Raw genomic sequence first — 19,285 nt, 5'->3', positions numbered from 1 at the left:
TATATACTATAAAAGTGAGTTGTAATTTAGAAAAAAATACCGGGTTGCAATAGACTGCAAGCGGATCCTAGATGGCAAGAATTGCGGAGCGATTGCATCGACGCTAACTAGCGTTAATTATAGTTAAATAGTTAATTCTTCGTCTTTCGCAGACGGAACTGTAATTTAGAATAAAAACAGCAGCACGTTGATACAGAATTAACCTACTTAACGGAGATCGGTGCAAGTCCAAATGCACCGCATATAATCATAAACTAATCTTTCTTTTTCGCAAAACTATAATTTTTCTTTTAGTTAATGAAAAATTTACACACGGCTCAATTATATATTATATAGAGATATTTTAAATTAAGATAAATTCTTATTTTATATCATACATTACATTAACCGATTCGCCGTTTCTAAAAATATGTAATTGTCGCGTTATAAGCGGCATATACGAGAGAAAATTGTAGCTCGCAAGTATTATATATATTAGATTGTCCACAAACATATTTTAATTCTAAACATTTTGACGTTTCAGAGATATATTTGTCATAAAAAATAAATCATTTGCAAATGAGATGCGTATTATGTATAGTTTTAAAATGTAACTTTTCTTTAACAATCTCTCTACGTATCAAAATGACACTGATTAAAATAAAATAAATAGGAAGTCTATTTCAATTTTTTTATTTTTTTTTTTTTTTTTTTTTTTTTTTTTTATTAATTTCAATTTTTATACTTTTATTTTTATACAGCTGTTAATTTTAATGATTATAATTTCCATCAGTTTCGTAGAACAGTTACATCGATTCGAGTTGATACTAATTATGCTTAATATATACGAGAGAAAATTGTAGCTCGCTGCCGTAAAAAAAAAAAAAAAAACACGTCAGGGAAATTACTTCGATTCACCTGAGACTATACCCGTCTATATCGTGAAGCATGGAATTGAATATCGCACTGCGAGCAACTGACGGAAGCGACAATACCTGTTACACGGTTACGCGGGTGTATAATTTTGTGCGGGCAAAGAGCACGCGTACTCATACGCAATGCGTGCTTGCGTGCATCCGCCGCAAAGTCGCATGCGTGGAGACCGGAACATGATCTAATAATATAATTGAAGATAAAATAGGGACATTAATCCGTATTATACGAGACACACTTATGTCTCATGAATATATATATATATATAATCTCGTGATTCATAAGAAATTTTTTATTTCTTTTTACGAACAAGGGAATAGGAGAGATTCTGCGAAAAGTCATGAAAGTCCACACACGCAATATATTAGATATATATTTACAGATATTATTTTATAAGAATCGCGATTTAATTTGATATGCTGAAAAAAAATTGCTGAAAATTGTATTCTTTCTGATATTTTGTAAAATATCTGCACTAAAGATTGGCATATTTAAATTGATTATAGCGGTTGAAGTTTAACGATGCACGTGCATGACGCATTTCTTGGAAAACATATATATTTATGAGTGAAGATGAATGACGCGCTCTGATTCATCGTACACTGAGGTTACACCAGATGCGTAACGCGAAATCGCGAATAAATCATTAGATTAAATCAAATTGAGAGTACAAAAGGAGCAATCAATTGGACAAAATCTAATTGGATTAGGATCCAATTGCTTAGGATAAACAAATCCGATTGCCCTTTTTCAAAAATACCATCATCATGCGTCCTTATGTGTGTTTTGATCCTGTTGCCTCCTCCTACCTTTTATGGCTTCCAAGATTCGTTGTGGAAAATATCTTAGGAGTTCCTGATTCGTGAATTTAAGGGAGTTTAGGACCATCAACTCTGTCTCTTTCTTTGCGAGCAAGGTTTCCTTCTGATTAAAAAGATGTAGAGAGAGATTAGAAATTCTTTAATAAGGTATTTAAAAATTTTAAGAACTTGGTTTTTTAAGAAACAGACTGAAGATTTAAATTAGAGAGAGAGAGAGAAATCGCGAAATATTTAAGTATATAAATAATAAATATTAGCTATAAGCGAACTTTAGAGAAAAAAATATAGAAATGTTTGGGCTGTTACAATTCAAATAATTGAAATGAATTATTTGAATTAATTTATCGTGACATCATATAATCTGGCTAGAAAGCATTTCCTTATGAAACTACCATATCAACTCTGTTTTGTGCCGTCTATTATTAAATTCATATCGTTTCGAACGATTCAGATACACATTGTCAATTCATTTCCGAACTAGATTTCAAACAGGTTCGCTTAGAATTTTTCTCTACGCTTCAATAAAACTATTAACACAATCCGGACCGTTCTACAACTTTCACGAAAAAGATCAAAAAAACATATCGGAAAAATACACTTGAGAGATAAAAATCTTGCCTCTATTTAATGTTAAAGGTAAACCACAGCGAAATGCAACCTTAACAAAATATCTTCAAAAACAGGAATAACATCTATGAAAATACATAATTAATATATAAAATGTAATTATTCTTCGCCTCCCCCTTTTGTCGCGGTTATAGTAATTTCATGAAGATTACCTAAATTAAAAATAATTACATTATAATAAAAAAAATAATTAGTGTTATATATACAGTTTAATAATATACATATATGAGTATTTACACACACACACACACACACACACACAAATACAATTTCAATGATCGCTCCCCCCCCCCTCCCTCCTTCTTCCGTTCCCCCGATATCTCACCTCCTCGCGACCTCTCGCCGATGAGTCGTCAATTATATGTATATTCTGCCGACTATTTATATGCATAGTTGTATTTATGTATGTGATGCGGAATTAATTGCTAATTATGCACAATCACTTGACGCGCGCGACGATAGCGACCGTCGCGCTACGTATATATATATATATATATATATATATATTTATTATATAAGTCAATCACAAATATTTCTCATGACAATTTAAATATAAGTTTTCATTTTTACCAGTTGTGTCATATTATTTCGGCCAACGAGATTCACATTAATATCCGACGCCTACACAAGACGAGAAACGAGCGAATGCTTTTAGCGGTAAACACACGATGAGAATGGTGAACGTCAAAGACGTATCCTATAGGATACGCACGATGAATATATATGTATATGCGGCTCGCGTAATCCTTATCAGGTCTCGTGTTGGCGATGAGTCATCATCCTCGATTCGTTGCATACCGGTTTGCGCTCGCGTAATCGTCGCGAGATTCGGACATGAGTGATTGATAATTAATTACGAAGTAGCAATTATCACATATGGAAATGAATAAAATGGGAGAAATATATGACAAATTCTTTTAATGATTAAAGAATATTATTATTTTTATTATTTTATTTATCTTAAAAAATAGAATCATTAACCCAGAATTTTTCGAGAGAATACTGTCCTACAATTAATGCTACATACACCAATTGATTAAAACTGGCGTTTTTTTATTATGTAGATTATCCACTTTCTTTGGCTCGTCAAAGCTAAAAGGCTTTTTTAAATCGTATTAAGAGGAGAGCAAAAAAAATATATATATATATTTTTTTGAATATATCGAATATAATTGATTTAAAAACTTTACCACAAGCTAGAAGTGCAATTATTTATACTAGCGAGTACACAATTCTCGTCTACATAAGGACAAATGACTCATTATACTTCGGTAATCTAAAGTCAATCTTGTACATGCGATAATTATTATCTCTCGTTGGCGCGGATAAGAAATATCAATTTATAGTTTTCACAAAACGTAAAACTTTTGAAGAATTTGATAATCCTTAATCTGAATAAGACGCTTCTTTGAATCGTACGCAAGATGTAAGAATATTCGCATTGTTTTGGTATCTTAAAGATTATTATCAAAAAAAAAATTTGATTTAAATAAGATAAATTTATTCACAGAATGCCTTCTATTTTGTTTCGATAAACGTTCTTTCTGCCTTATCTGTGTATTGATTGTTGTCTATTGATTCTCTGTTGCAGATTTAACGGAGGGAAAATTTACACCTACATCGGCGAAGTATGCGTTAGCGTGAATCCGTATAGAAGCACCAACATCTACGATGCGGACCAAATTAATAAGTACAAAGGTACACGCGAATAAAATTATACATGGGAGGATACCAAAAATATCAATATTATATTTAAAAAAAGAGCTTATATCAAGATTATGTACGATTAGTTTAAAAATGTTTAGCACGTATAATTTTTCTGAATGATTTTTTTCTATTTTTAAAACTGCTTTTTTAGGTAGAGAACTATTCGAAAATCCGCCGCACATCTTTGCGATCGCGGATGCGGTGCATAAAGAGATGAAGCAACAGGGCAGAGACACGTGTATAGTAATAAGCGGCGAATCAGGCTCCGGTAAAACGGAAACTAGCAAAATCATTATGAAATATATCGCCGCCGTGACGAATCTAAGCGGACAGCAAGAAATCGAGAGGTATAAATTGCCATTCAAAACCGGCAATTACTATCAGCTCTCGCTATCTAATCTATCTTGTGCGAACTTAAGCGATAAGATTAAATATCTTACAATTGCATTTTTACAAATGATTGTAGATCGTTTGATTGCATAATATAAAAATCTATTAAAAATATTTTTGTCTTGTAACGATATTTAAGTGTGACAAAACGATTTGTGCATTCTTCCGCAGGGTAAAGAATATTCTCATTCAATCGAACTCGATATTGGAAGCGTTCGGCAATGCAAAGACGAACAGGAACGACAACTCGTCACGATTCGGAAAGTATATGGATATCAATTTCGATTTCAAGGGAGACCCCGTGGGTGGTCACGTGACCAATTATCTCCTCGAGAAATCGCGAGTGGTCTATCAGCAAAAGGGAGAACGCAATTTTCATTGCTTCTATCAGGTATCCTTGCAGTTACGTCTAATTTTTATCGCACGATTAGAAACTAAGACTATCACTTTATCGTGTGAAAAATATATATATTGCCAGGATTAAAGAAATATGTTTGATTTTTAGTTACTAAATGGCTGCAGCGAGACCGAATTGAACAAGCTACGTTTGGTCCGCGACCCGGCCGCGTACTACTTTGTCGGCAACGGAAGTAATAATAAAACGAACATCTCTGACAGAAGCGACTATAAAGCCGTTTGCACTGCCATGTCTATCCTCGGATTTTCCCCGAATGAGATGCAGACCGTGTGGAATATCGTCGCTGGTATTTTGCATTTGGTAGGTAGAGTTGACATAATCGCTGTGATAAAACTACTTTCCTCTAATACTTCTTATATTTTTCTTTTTGAAGATTATGCTGGTTTCGCTCACTATTACTTTTTTGTTATTTTTTAGGGTAACGTCACCTTCAGATTGGACGACGAGAAACTTATAATTGAAAATAATAGCGCTTTAAATGACACGGCCAACTTGTTCTCCATAAACTCGAAAGATCTGAGCACTGCTCTTTCGCAGAGAGTCATAGCGGCAGGTGGAGAAGTTATGCAGAAGACTCACACTTTAATAGAAGCCGAGTATGGCCGAGACGCTCTGGCAAAGGTATGTTCAACTCGCATGCGGATTCATTTTTTTTCTTTACAGAATTTTCTATTCATTGTATTGAGAGAAATTTTTATAAATCTTTCAGGCTATATATGAGCGATTATTTACATGGATAGTGTCGCGAGTCAATGATTCAATCAACGTGAATGATAACAGTAGGGTGAAGAGATACGGAACGTTGATCGGCGTACTCGACATCTACGGCTTTGAAATTTTCGACATGAATAGTTTTGAGCAGTTTTGCATCAATTATTGTAACGAAAAACTGCAACAACTCTTCATCGGTAAGTGTAACGCTATATGCGTGAAAACACTTTGAACTGTGAGAATTGTAAGATTATTATAATTATAATTAGGAACATTTTTATTGTAGAGTTGGTGCTGAAACAAGAGCAAGAGGAGTATCAGAAGGAAGGGATTGCTTGGCAAAACATTGAATATTTCAACAATCAGATTATCTGCGATTTAGTTGAACAAGCTCATAAGGGAATTATAGCAATCATGGATGAAGCTTGTCTTAATGTCGGGAAAGTTACTGACGAGGTGATTGAAAGATTTATACTTCTGTGAATTAAGAAGTTCTTCTGAGGATTAAAACAAAAAATATTGTATTCTCTAGATGCTTCTCAATGCAATGGATAAAAAATTAGCAGACCATAAACACTATAGCTCTCGACAATTAAAGCCAATGGATAAAGAATTAGAACACAGAACAGAGTTCAAGATCAAACACTATGCTGGCGATGTGGTTTACAATATCAACGGCTTCCTCGATAAAAACAAAGACACGCTCTTTCAAGACTTTAAACGCATGCTCTATAAAAGCAATAATTCCGTAATTAGTAAAATGTGGCCTGAAGGTGCCCAAAATATTTTGAAGGTACAAAGAAAGAGGGGGGGGGGGAAGCTATGCATATGTTTAACACTAGATGTAGTTAAATTTATTTTATTTATTTAGAATTCAAATATAATATTTAATTAAATCAATCCACTACCGAATTATTTTAGACGACAAAAAGGCCTTTAACTGCTGGCACAATGTTCCGCAATTCTATGATCGCATTGGTGAAGAATTTAGCGAGTAAAGAACCATTTTATGTCAGGTGTATAAAACCTAATGAAGTAAAGTCTCCCGTCGTGTTCGACGATGAGAGAGTAAATCATCAAGTGAGATATTTGGGACTCTTAGAGAATATATTGGTGAGACGAGCTGGTTTTGTATACAGGCAACGATACGACAGATTCCTGAAAAGGTATTGAACAATAAAATTAAATATTGTTTATATAAGTTACGTAATTTCCAATTAATATATAAGAATAAAAAACACCAGGAAAGATATACAATGAGAATTGTGTGAAGATTGAGAAACTAAGACAAAAGAAAAGACTTATGATCTAATTTTTTTAAAATTTTTTAAACTGTAACGCAAAGTTATAACTGTCATGAAAATTAAAACAAATTTGATCTTTCATTTTGCCAGATACAAAATGATATCACAATACACATGGCCGAACTTCCGAGGTGGCAACGACAAGGACGGTGTACGCACGTTGATGGAAGAGAAAAATTTCTCAAATGACGTTAAATATGGTCACACGAAAATATTCATTCGCTCGCCGCAAACTCTATTTGCATTAGAAAAGGTTAGCCAATATATATAAATGATCTAATCTAATTTTAAGCACATTACATACGACAATCTGTGCTTATATTAGATATTGATTCATTCATAGATTGATATTATACCTAGATTATTTTATTCACAGGCTCGCAGCGATTTAATACCAGGTATCGTGGTCCTTCTGCAGAAGCAATGGCGAGGGTACCTCTGTCGTCAAAAGTACAAGAAGATGAAGGCCGCGTTAATTCTGATAGATCACTATAAAAGATACAAACGACGCGTTTATATCAATGAGCTCGAGCGAACATTCAGAAATGCCAAGAACATGCAGAATTATGGCAAGCATTTACCGTGGCCGCGCGAAAATTTCGCTGTAAGACACGTGATGCCCGCCTTAAAGAACATGTATGCGAGATGGCGGGCGTGGATGGTGCTCAGAGTGATTCCTCGGGAAGATTGGCCACAACTACGATTAAAGGCAGGTTTTTGGCGCCGCTGTTCCTTTTTTTATTATTACAAAGAGCTAATAAAAGTTATCATTCGCCAATTTATAAAAAAAAAAAAAATAGAAATTATAAATTTAATTTCCTAATTAAATCAAGCATGATTAACATATTAGTTTTGTAATATTATTATTAGATGGCAGCGGGTGCTGTGTTGCGTTCTAAGAGATCTTACTGGGGCCAGGACCGTCGCTGGGAAGGAAACTACTTGTCTAAGCCGGACGAAAACCCTCAGAGCGATGTCTTCAATTCCTCGATAAACAATCTTCGAAACACTGATCACTTCAAGACTGTCTTATTCAGCGCATTTATCAGAAAAACCAACAGGTTTACTTGTTTTGTCAATCTTGTCAATCTTATAATATACAATGTAGTAATCTGACAAATTATGCAGGTTTAACAAGCCAGCAGATCGCGTTCTAGTGGTGACGGAACATGCTGTGTACAAGCTGGACGACGTGAGATTTAAAAACATGAGGAAAGGCATGCCAATCGCGGAAATCACCGGTCTCAGCGTTTCGCCAGGAAAGGATCAATTTATCGCGATACATTCGAATCGCGGAAATGATTTTATTCTGTCCATCACTGCCAAAGACGACAGGATCGGAGAACTAGTCGGCATACTGAGCAACCGATACTATCAGTAAGATGTTTTGAAAGTATTTCAATGAAAATATTTAAGCGAATTTCGAGATTTATATCTTTTTATTGCAATCTTATTTTGAAGAATAATAAATAAGACCTATTTTTTTACAGATTGCGCGGCGCCGATCTACACGTAACAGTGGACATCAAGTTTAAGTGCATGCTAGGCAATAAAAGCAGATTGCTACGCATTGAGGTGATGCCCGACGTGAATGAACCTACATTCAGGAAAGACGGTAATCAAATTATTTATGCCATTCCACCATCGGTGAGCATCATTGACGGTGGCACTAATACTAGACAACAAATTCGCACGGCAAGTTAAAATCTGACAAGCTATTTGAAGTGCTGTACTACGTATCGGATATATTTTGTAATAATATATATAAATTATACATGCTGCGCGCCATAATAATACTATTGTTCAGAAAATCCGCTTAACAATTTCGCGAGACATCAGATTTCGCGTTTGAAAGTTTTCCCAGTTGAATCGATTGTTCCACAATATATAATTTTTCTGCAATATTAATATTAATCACGTTATGATGCATATAGATGCAATGCAATTTTGTTATGATAAAATTCAATTGAAAATCCAATCAATGTTTGCATTTATTACGTAATCAGTTCAATTTAAATATGATAAAAAATTAAAGAAATATTAACATTTTTTTAAAATCAAATGCTAAAAAGTTTGAGACTTTTTCAACTGTTCTATGCCTGCATAATAAACATATGTCCAAAATACGCAAAAAAAAAAAAAATATTCATATTGCAGTACAAGTTAATTATGTGATATATATAAGTCACTTTGAGCGTACCATAAATTTTATAAATGCCGGTATATTGCGTCAAGTGTGTTGTGCACACATGACGCATTTTTTTCTGTAAATATGATATAATATTATAAATGTTGTTAGCTTACAACGGTGCAAGGACGAAATGTAAATTTACGAAAGTGAGTTTCACCGGAGTATAATAGTGAATGCATAATTTATATACGAGATAATTTATAAACCATCTATGTGGAATTTTATTTTCCACAAAAGAAAATTCTATCAATGTTACGACAATTATACAGAACAATTTTTCATTAATTCCAACGTACTATAAGCTTGTGGCCTTCTACTTAGTATCAGATAGATCAGAATATTTTTTAAAGCTTTTTTACATAAATACATAAATTATATCGAAAACAGAAGAGTAACAAGAGTAAGATATGCAATTTTACACCATAGTGCCTGCCAATTGGACACAAAATGTAATGAGTCAAATGTATTCTTTTCTAAAGAAAATTTTGCATCCTTCCATGTACTTAGTTTAAGAAGATACTTGAGAAATGTAGGAATATATATATAAATACGTGTATGATTAATCAAAATATATGTATTATTTTACGATTGTTTTGATGTTAATTCGATTTAACACGCGAAAATTATTGTATATTGCGATAGATGTCATTAATTTAGTACTTATGCATTTATGAAGCATTTGTTAGAAACAAAATAGTCTGTTCTTTTTTTTAGTTTATATTTCTATTTCTATATTTATAAAAAAACGATTATGTTATTTTGATTGGTATAATTGTGATCACAAAGCACTCTAAAACATGTTGAGAATATCGTGCCATTATTAGAAAATAAAATAAAATTTTCATCTTATATCTTATTCGCTTCTTATATTCCTAATATCATATAATAAAACCTGGCAAATCAAAACTGGCTATGAATTACGCGCATCTTCATTATATTCAATATATACATGATATAAAGAGCATTTGTATCATTCTTTATTATTAAAAAAGCAATATATCTTTATACAAAAGAAAAGCACACTACATGGATCTACACTATGGATCCGTGTGGATCCGTTGATACATGTATATATATCCTAATTCTTTCGGTGGGTTTTCAGATAAAGCGACCTGCAAGAATAAATTTGTGTAAAGAGAGAAACAAAAGTTTAAAAAGATAATATAATCACATAAAGATAACAATGTCATACTTTTTCATCGTTGAATATCACCCATCGATCTTCCTTCAATAAGTGACAAACATAATGGCCTACCATTGTTGATGTACCCATATGTGATATAAAACCCACTAGTTTGTATTCTAAAACATAAAAAAGCATACAAAAAATCGGAAAGAATTAATTTAATCTCGATGAATAAACAAGTCTAACTTTCTAAATCTCGTTATAAATTTGCTCAATTAATCCTAAAATTGTCCTAATCTGTAACTTAATTTTGTTAATCTGTATATTGCCACATTTAGCGTTAATTATGTCTATATTATTTTTAAGATATATATTTTCTTTGAATGATTAATATTAAACAATAATTCATAGTTTAAGAAATAAACGATTTTGTGACTCACGACTGCTTCCGTCTCTAAATTCCTCCATCTTTGGCGTCGCAGTAGAATCCATTTCCTGGGCATCGAGCTCGGCCGGATGATTGAAAATCCAATCACCCGCGCGCACCAAGTCATTATTGGTCGCTTTGAGCGCTTTCGTCGCTTGCTCACGTGTAAAACCCATGGCCATTACACTCTCCAAAGCAGCTTGATCCGGCACAAATGTATCTTCGCCTGAAATCAACCGGTATTCACTTAAAGAAAATCAATTAATTATAGCTACGATTCTACATCTGAGATGATCCTTACCCGGCTTGAAATCAACTCCCGGTGGCACAAACGGCTCATCGAAATCGGAATCCGCGATGTGCTCCATCACCCAATTGGTCGCAGCCTCAAGATCGCGGTTCTCGGTGAAGTACAAGGCCCGCTTGCACGCATTCGGTGGGAAACCCATGTCCGTCAGTTGATCAAGGAGAGCCGCGTTGTAAACAGGCGGAGGCGGTGTCACGCCGTCCGGCAATAATTTCTCACCTGTTCGCAAGCCAGTTCCGCGCAAGAATTTCAAATCTACCGTGTCTGGCATCTCTACTGCTACGTCTAATTTGATAGGCGTCCAATCTTCCTTCACCGTAAATTTCTTTAAATGGATTAATAAATAATCCGGGAAGCTGGCTAGTCTGGTAGTTCTAAAAGAGAATATATTATATATTATGCGAAAAAAACACTAGCCGTAAAAAATTAGTCGCATTAAACATGATTATACGAAAGAGAGAAATCAAATATTTAAATACATAATAAAATATAACATAGTTGATAGTTAAAAGAATGTGCGAAATCTAGATGTTTAAAAATAAGATTATATATAAAGCGAATGACACAAACGTTCACAACCAAATAGCTGATAATCAAATATACTTACTTGTGCGCTGTCGTCTTCTCGTTCAAAGCCGAACTATAAAACTGTTCCACAATTTCCGAACGACTGAAACTTTCGAGGCACGACGACAATTTTATACGGGGTCTTACGAGAATATTGGAATCTAACTTTTGCCCTTTTGCTTCAGCTTCCTTTTTCTGGGTCTCGTAGGCAGCCACTTCGTCCTTATATATAATATATTGACTTAATTACTTGTAGTAAGAAAGACATCATTTCTCAAGAACTTTTCAATTAAATTATACATACCTTGTTTACCGCGGCCTCCAGCGGTATTGGCAGCGGCAGGATATATTCCGGCCGAGAAGTATATTTGACTTTATAAGATTTACTACACTGATATCTCTCTTCCACTTTAAATCTAAAGCATTCCGTGGGACACACCTCATGCCGACTGTTGCGCTATTCGATCAATTTGCCGATTAAAATGGTGTCGATGGTAACGAATATTTAATAATTAGATTGGATAGTACACGAAATATTCGATTAAAATCCGAAAGCGATATTAATAATTACATTGAGTAGATTAATCAGGTAAAGAAGGAATTCCTGAGCGTCCTGTTGCCTATTCGAGAAGAAGCCGGGATGTCCTCGACCGATCAGGACCTTAAACATACGTGGGGGAATACCTTGTTGTGGTTCATTATCCGTGCTAGATTTTCTCGGTGGCTGTGAGTATCTGCCAGAGAGCAAGCCGAAGCCCAATTTTGCCCTAGAAAAATGGCAATAATTATACTTTGGATAATCGCCAAATCCTTTTATCAAGAACTACCCTAACTCACATCTGAACATTAACATCTGATGCTGGATCATGCCAATTTTGCTGAAATATCTGCGACGCCTTCTCCTCATATCTGAAATTTACAACATCAATCTTAATATTCCTTTTATCGGTAAAAAATTCCTCCATTCATTCCACAATTGGCCATGATAAAAATAATCATATGAAAAGAAAGAGAAAAATCATCATAAATTATACATACCTTTTGATAAAATCAGGAATAATGAATAACATTTGCATGACGCTATTCATGTAACAAGAATTCCCCAAATTGATTAGTCCGGTATAACCGGGGCCGTATAATGGTGTAAGCTTGCTGGCAGCTTCCTGGAGAGACACCCACTCGCCAAACTTTTGATTAAGATCCAATTCCAGCTCAATCATCGACTTATCCGTTTTTTCCATCTGCGCAATATTGATACCCCAATGCGATAGATGCGCTGTCAAATTCGGATCGTCCACCATGTCGTCCTCGTCGTACGAGAACACGTCGGCTTTGCCGCCCTTCGTGATCGTGCCTAATTTTACGGCCAGCGGATAGCCGGTCGCGCGGTAGTGCTCGATCGCGTGGCCATTGCCGCCACTTCCGTCGTAGAACTTGCGACCGCAGAGTATGCTGCCGTCAGTCAGATTTAACCAAAGATTTTGCGTGAGATCACATTTCTCGCATTTCCAACCGCTCGGCGGGATCTTCTTACCGTTGTCTAATTGTTTTAGATTCGCGGCGTGTCTAAAAATTCCGATAAATTTTACAATCTTATTCAACTAAGAGAGATTTTTTTGAGATACTTATCATAACATAGATGTTATTTCATTAAAAGAGATCGAAAAAAATGATCTATCTATCTATTAGAAACCAAATTTTCTTGATATTTAAATTTTGATATATAAATAAAATTTTCTTGATATATAAATTTCAAATGATACTTTAAATTTAATACTAATGCAATTGATATGCTATAAATACATGTGATAAAATACAGTATTATGTTATAACTTTTTTTAGCACTTTTTTGCAATTAATTAAAATCATTCAATTGGTAATAAACTTGATAAAAAATTTTTCAAAAAGCTCACTTTGATTCTGATCTGACCTCTCCGTCCCATGTATTGGCTACAGCTTCTACTTGTGCTACCGCCCATGCACTTTCCATTTGTATTATAGTTTTGACTGCAAGCTCCACCTGTCCACAATTTTGTATATCCCTTAAGCATTATTAACTATATGTAATATAATCATATGAATAAATCTTACCTTCTCAGGTAAATTGTTTGACGGATAAGGAATGGATATGAAATCGGGTAGAATGATTATATTATACTCCTCCTCGTAAGTATATTTCTGTTGATCAGGCATGAATCCACCGGCTGTTCCTATCGCTAGCCGTGTAATCTTTTTTTCAGGCCCATCTCCTTGTTCTTCAGATGGAATCTACAAAATATTTTACATATGTTTTTAAAGATAAAAAGACTCGTGAAAAAGACATATAAGTATCTGACGGGCTTTTCATGTACATTTTGTAATTCTACATTAATAGAAAAATTCCAACTGAAAATTGAATAAATTATCAAGGACGTAAACATTATTTGATATTACTCGAATACAGAAACAAAAATAGTGATATACCAAACAACAATTAAAATATCATATATCTAGTATTAGCGAAGCACTTGTCAGATACTTTATATATACACGACGAATAACATGATAATATATATAATATGTATATAATGTTCCATTCAGATTGTGTGAATTTTTAAAGACAGAGTCTTTAACATAATTTATTGAATAAATTCAAATCACCTCTTTCTTTGTACGTTTAATATGAAGATACACAGCATACGAAGTCTTCTTGTAGTACCACATGGCATGACCCTTGTTCAAGCCTAGGAAAGATGTGAGACTAACGTACAGACCGGTGGGCGAATCCTTGAATGAAAAAGAAATTTTCATCAAAATGATCGCGCTCACTCGTCACTCCCGATGGTGTCGAAAACAAAAAAGGATAAAAGGGTATCTTACTGGTGTGTCGAAGGAGTAAACGCATTCATCCTTGTATATCTTGTCGCTCTTTCGCGGGATATTGATCGCGTTCAGGTGTTTCGTCAACGATATCAACTCCATGGCGAGAAAAACAATGCCGGTGTAATCTTTGCCAATTTCTTTTTCCTTCGAGAGGATTTTAACACGAAGATCCGCGCGAACTCCGGGATAAATCGCCACCGGTAGAGGCGTTGGTTGTCATCTAACCTAACCCTAACTTAATTTGTATATCGCCGCCGGTCGGTTATCGATGACACTGCGAGAATCGGGGAACGACGGACCGGATCGATCGTGGAACTCCAGGAATGGTATGAAAGAAGTTTCGAATTTTTTGTCTTTCTCCTTTTTTTATCGTTCTTTTAATATTCTCAATTTTAAAAAATTACGTCGACTATATATCAATGAATTTATAATCGCAATTAATTCATCCTTTCAACCGGCTCCAATATCTGTTGAGATATATTTCGTATTTTATTTATAACAAAATAACTATTTTGGCTATGTTCACGCTGCTTCCACCGTTTCGAGTTTCGATACTCCGAGAATTGCAATATGGCGGAGCAAAGGAACGCGCGACGAGACGCAGTTCGAAACGCTGGGTATTTTTTCGCGATTTTTGCTGTCCAGAAGCAAATTTCGCGCCCGATGGATTATCGCGAGTGTCTCTCGTGAAGTCAAACGTCAAAGTATATTCAAGATCATATGTGACTATCTCGATATTGGCAATTCGCTTGTGCATGTACATTCGGCAGTGATTGAAATCCTCTTCGCACACGTCGTTATATTTTCGCGAAAGGGTCAACGATATTGAAGCAACGATAATCACCAGGTATTCATGCGTTGTTCTTAAAATTATTGTAGCTGCATTGATATTGCATTTTCGTTGTTGCGAGTAATGCATGCAATCGGAGAGATTGCCGCTTATGATAATTTTATATAAGTAATGTAAAAAGATTTTCACATATCTATATGTGTGTAAAATCGTTAGTTTTCCATCTTTATATTCGAAAATAATACATTCGCAAATCATATAATTGCAATACTTTTTTATTTATTTCTTACATCGCATCTATTTTTTGATTAATATCTCATAATTATTTTACGTATCCATAATTATAAAATAATTGATATAATTTTATGTGACTAATTAATATATACTGTATTGCAATGTAATGAAATCGAAGATAAAGCTAGCACAAAATTTGTAATTTTATCTAATTGCAAACCGCCGCATGCGCGCATGTTGTCAACTTAAGATCAATATTCTACCCTATATTATCGGAATTTGTCATTAAAATTATTAATCTCTAAAATCATCCTACGTTTATTTTGATATGTTATCATTTCATGTGAGACATGTTATTAGAAGATTCCTAATGCTGCCGTTTTATTAAATCGAAAACACGACAAGAATTTCGAACATCTCAGTTTCTACAGAATTTTCCCTAGCATTTTTTAACCAATAGAGGCGCACACTCGAGCCGAGATATTTCCAGGTCCGTCATTGGTCACGATCGTGGGCCACACTGGAAATATAGTCTCATGTAAACCTCTCGTCAGATCTAAGGCCATAAAATCCTTTGTAGGGATGCCATTACTGAGCGAGCACAGAGGACCCCGAAATCCGAGCTGTCACGCGACATTTTTCACGTCACGATTCGCTTCGAGAGTTCCCGTCGTGATTAATCCTCGAAAGCGGATCTCACGTGACACGAACAAAACTAAACAAACACGACGTTCCGCGGCTCTAAAACACACGCACATATTTTCCTGTCCGATATCGCACATTTCAGAAATTCTCGACGATCAGAGATTTTCACGGAATTAAAATAAAAACTTTAACGGAAAAAGACAAAACAACGAGAGCGAGTAAATTCCAATAGCGAGAAGAAAAATATTCATGAACCTCGCGCTGGAGAAAATCCGCGTGCTTTTCCGGGCGAGACTATATATAACCCCGCGTCGCGCAAGGTCAATGGTAAACGCGAAAGAGTCAATGTCAAAGGTGAACGTCGCTCGACGGTGAAAAACGCCGATCGCCGCGGACGCATCTCGATGCGGATGCCATTAATTATTATTAACTTCTTATATACGATCGCCTCCAGGCATACGCAAATCTCTATCAAACTTGTGTTCTCCGTTTCTTTGTGTTTTTTTTTTTATATATCAATGTCTAGCGAAATTTTTTATAGCATATTTTTTATAGACATAATACCACATAAAAAAAGATTCGCATAATCCGAATCCTATATCATAATCCGAAATCTTCCTTCCCAAAGTATCCGCAATGTCAATGCCATAAAATTGTATTATAGGACGTATATCACATTTAAAACATTAAGGAAAATTTTAAGTCATGAGATTGCAATGTTAATGGATCCATTATCTATAGAAGCACACAAACGTATTAATCTGAAGATAATGATACGAATATTTTATCACAATAAATACTTTTCTTCTTTTTACACCAAAAATAATTTCACATTTCTACACGATAAGTTTATTAGAAACAGCAGCTTCGAGTCTCGTATATACAGTCCATAAAATCATTGTTTATTTAATGATTTAATTAATTAAAGAATCGTTGATAAAATAAAGGCGGATTATTGTAATTATTTGCGCAAATAGCTCCCAGCCATCCATATCGGCAAAGTCACAGCCGTAAAGATTACGCGAAGCAATTATACAAGATATTCTAGGATTTCTAAATAAATAATTACAGAAAGAAAGAGAAAAGGAGAGAGAGAGAGAGAGAAAAAGCAATCCCGCTTGCTCGGCAATTTTCTTACAGCTGACTTATCAGTAACTCGAGCGAAGATCATAGTCGCACCTTTTATGCGTGCCATCGCGCACTTACGACGAACCAACGCAATGACGCGCGTGCTGACGTATGTGCAACGAGTTTATCGTAATGATTTAATCTAATTTGAATGATTTATAGGCAAGCTTGCCGGGGGGGAAAATAAAGTTTCGCAGCTCTCAGCAAATCAAGATGAAGATTTTTCGCGAATCTTGAAGCGCGTAATTAAAGATTAAAGCATTACTTTTAATATATTTAAATTTGCGAATCGAGTTTATTTTGTCCGAATGAAAAAATTTCCATGTTAGCAATTCCTGCCTCTCACGGAATTATTTTTAAAGAACAATCGGTGTCAAATCGATGCTGAAGAATTTGTCATTGAAATTAAGGTCGAGAGTTCGGGAACACCTTGTATTTATATCCGCCGCTCGGTCAACGCTGTTAACATAAATCATCTAACAATGTGGAGTGCTTAAGATCTTTTTTATTAGCGTATTGTTTGCGATCGTGCAAGGACGGATTCTCGAAAATTCATGAAAGGTCACTAGAAACATTAATTCGCTATCGAGACGATATATTTCGATCTGAATAAATATCTTTCAAAATTCCTCTCGACGAGATAAAAAACACGTCTCGTTTTTTCTCGTCTCTCTTACTTGTCTTATTTATTTATATATATTATATATAAATATGCATATATATATATATATATATATATATATATGCAAAATATAACGAGAGAATTCGAATATTATTTTCAAGAGCTGCGATATTTATACTAAGTTTAAAATACTTGTGCATTTTACAAAACTCGGTATTTAATACAATCTCAATTACACGATGAATATTTCGCGATACATTAGACGAAACAACGCAACTTTTCTCTGTTGCTTGATACCAGCGATATTCGATATTCAGGTACCTATACAGATTCGCGGCTGGGTTAAAAAGGGGGACATCCCGATGCGGGACACCCCGTATAATAGCGTCGCCTCTTTTTCGGCGAGGCTTTTGAGCCTCGCGCGAGTGACATTGGCTGTTCTCGTATTGATTTATATGCCCGCCGCTGCATGCGGCCCCGGCCGTCCGCGGCCGGCTGTGAGCGACGGCCGCCTGCCTCGCCTTGCACTTGAAGATGCAATCGAACGAACGGTGCCTTCTTTCGCCTTTAAGGAGAGAGAGCGACGACGACGATCGATGGTGTCGCGGGGGCCCGAAAAGCACGCGCACGTGCTGCGCATCTCATCCCGTCCCCTCCCACCTCTCTCTCTTCTTACCAGCCGGTTCATCTCCCTGCGCGACTCCTCCCGATTGCCCGAGCCAGAGAATTCACTAAAATCCATTAATTTACGTAAACTGATTATATAAATATGTACTTGTATATCTCTCTTTTCTCTGATTGAATCGAATAATAAATTGTTGCAAAAGAATCAATTGTTGGAGAGATATTTCTTCTCTATGATTAATGTATCATTTATCAGATTCTAGTTTTTAATTGCAAGTTCAAATAGAATACCCAATAAATATTTACTAGAGATTATTTTTCCACAGATATTTATTAGAAACTGTTTCCTATCAAAGTGTGTCACAGTTTTGATAATATTCTTCTCTAAACTTTTGAGCAAATAATCTTTTCTTAAAGCAAATAAAAATTGATGTTCGAGAAATTGATTCTCCAGAAGCTATATGCTCACTGAAAATGACAGAATGAAACTTATACAGGTTTAATTTTGGTAAAAATTGTGATAAAAAAAGATAAAAAAAAGACTGAAATATATTTACAAACGTGTAGAGTAATGCAACGTATTATTAGAAAACTCAATTTATTACCGCTTTTTATATTTTTATACCGCTTGGTAAATCATGTAATGCCGAAGTAATTCGTTTTTAAATTTTAGAGACAGGTCGATTTAAACGAGCAACGAATGCATAAATTATAGGCTTTTGACAAAATAAATACACTAAGTAGATAAAGTTTATATCAGCTTTAATAAAGCACATACTTGCTGAAAAATAGAGATACATCGACGATATAAAAAACTTACGTCTATATTGGTATGTTTTCTCTATATATTTGCATATATATATATATATATA

The 19,285-nt window shown here is 34.8% G+C and overlaps 2 protein-coding genes across 2 annotated transcripts in view; one reads left to right on the top strand and one right to left on the bottom strand.

Annotated features, from left to right (window-relative positions):
- LOC115234238 (unconventional myosin ID) overlaps positions 1–9,926 on the top strand; it is an 11,489-nt gene extending 1,563 nt beyond the window's left edge. Inside the window, exons 2-15 of the mRNA XM_029805103.1 lie at positions 3,952–4,058; positions 4,219–4,414; positions 4,629–4,848; positions 4,963–5,175; positions 5,293–5,496; positions 5,585–5,783; positions 5,873–6,042; positions 6,119–6,379; positions 6,508–6,752; positions 6,981–7,143; positions 7,267–7,599; positions 7,761–7,951; positions 8,019–8,267; positions 8,381–9,926. Of these exons, the coding sequence (XP_029660963.1) occupies positions 3,952–4,058; positions 4,219–4,414; positions 4,629–4,848; positions 4,963–5,175; positions 5,293–5,496; positions 5,585–5,783; positions 5,873–6,042; positions 6,119–6,379; positions 6,508–6,752; positions 6,981–7,143; positions 7,267–7,599; positions 7,761–7,951; positions 8,019–8,267; positions 8,381–8,594 (2,965 nt within the window). The 3' untranslated portion in view covers positions 8,595–9,926. The remainder of the gene's footprint in view (positions 1–3,951; positions 4,059–4,218; positions 4,415–4,628; positions 4,849–4,962; positions 5,176–5,292; positions 5,497–5,584; positions 5,784–5,872; positions 6,043–6,118; positions 6,380–6,507; positions 6,753–6,980; positions 7,144–7,266; positions 7,600–7,760; positions 7,952–8,018; positions 8,268–8,380) is intronic.
- Positions 9,927–9,944: 18 nt separating this feature from the next.
- Positions 9,945–14,598, bottom strand: LOC115234240 (ubiquitin carboxyl-terminal hydrolase 5). Its single transcript, XM_029805104.1, has 13 exons — positions 14,368–14,598; positions 14,149–14,274; positions 13,600–13,776; positions 13,422–13,528; positions 12,547–13,074; positions 12,346–12,417; positions 12,080–12,275; positions 11,813–11,965; positions 11,549–11,730; positions 10,936–11,315; positions 10,648–10,860; positions 10,274–10,383; positions 9,945–10,193 (listed from the first exon to the last, which is right to left on the bottom strand). The coding sequence occupies exons 1-13, from the start codon at positions 14,467–14,469 to the stop codon at positions 10,119–10,121; spliced, it is 2,421 nt and encodes an 806-aa protein (XP_029660964.1). The 5' UTR covers positions 14,470–14,598; the 3' UTR covers positions 9,945–10,118.
- Positions 14,599–19,285: the final 4,687 nt, after the last annotated feature.

Source organism: Formica exsecta, unplaced genomic scaffold (assembly GCF_003651465.1).
Source record: "Formica exsecta isolate Colony F162 unplaced genomic scaffold, ASM365146v1 scaffold2, whole genome shotgun sequence".
NCBI lineage: Eukaryota > Metazoa > Arthropoda > Insecta > Hymenoptera > Formicidae > Formica > Formica exsecta.
The sequence above is the reverse complement of the archived record's forward strand: the minus strand, read 5'-3'. Positions and strand labels throughout refer to the sequence as shown.

What these genes read in the sequence shown, in the direction of transcription:
- LOC115234240 (XM_029805104.1), bottom strand. Translation starts at nt 14,469, where the DNA reads ATGGAGTTGATATCGTTGACGAAACACCTGAACGCGATCAATATCCCG. An exon ending in CAAACAATTTACCTGAGAAG is followed by an intron (nt 13,529 to 13,599) that starts GTAAGATTTATT and finishes AATTGTGGACAG; the next exon opens with GTGGAGCTTGCAGTCAAAAC. An exon ending in TGGAGGCCGCGGTAAACAAG is followed by an intron (nt 11,731 to 11,812) that starts GTATGTATAATT and finishes ATTATATATAAG; the next exon opens with GACGAAGTGGCTGCCTACGA.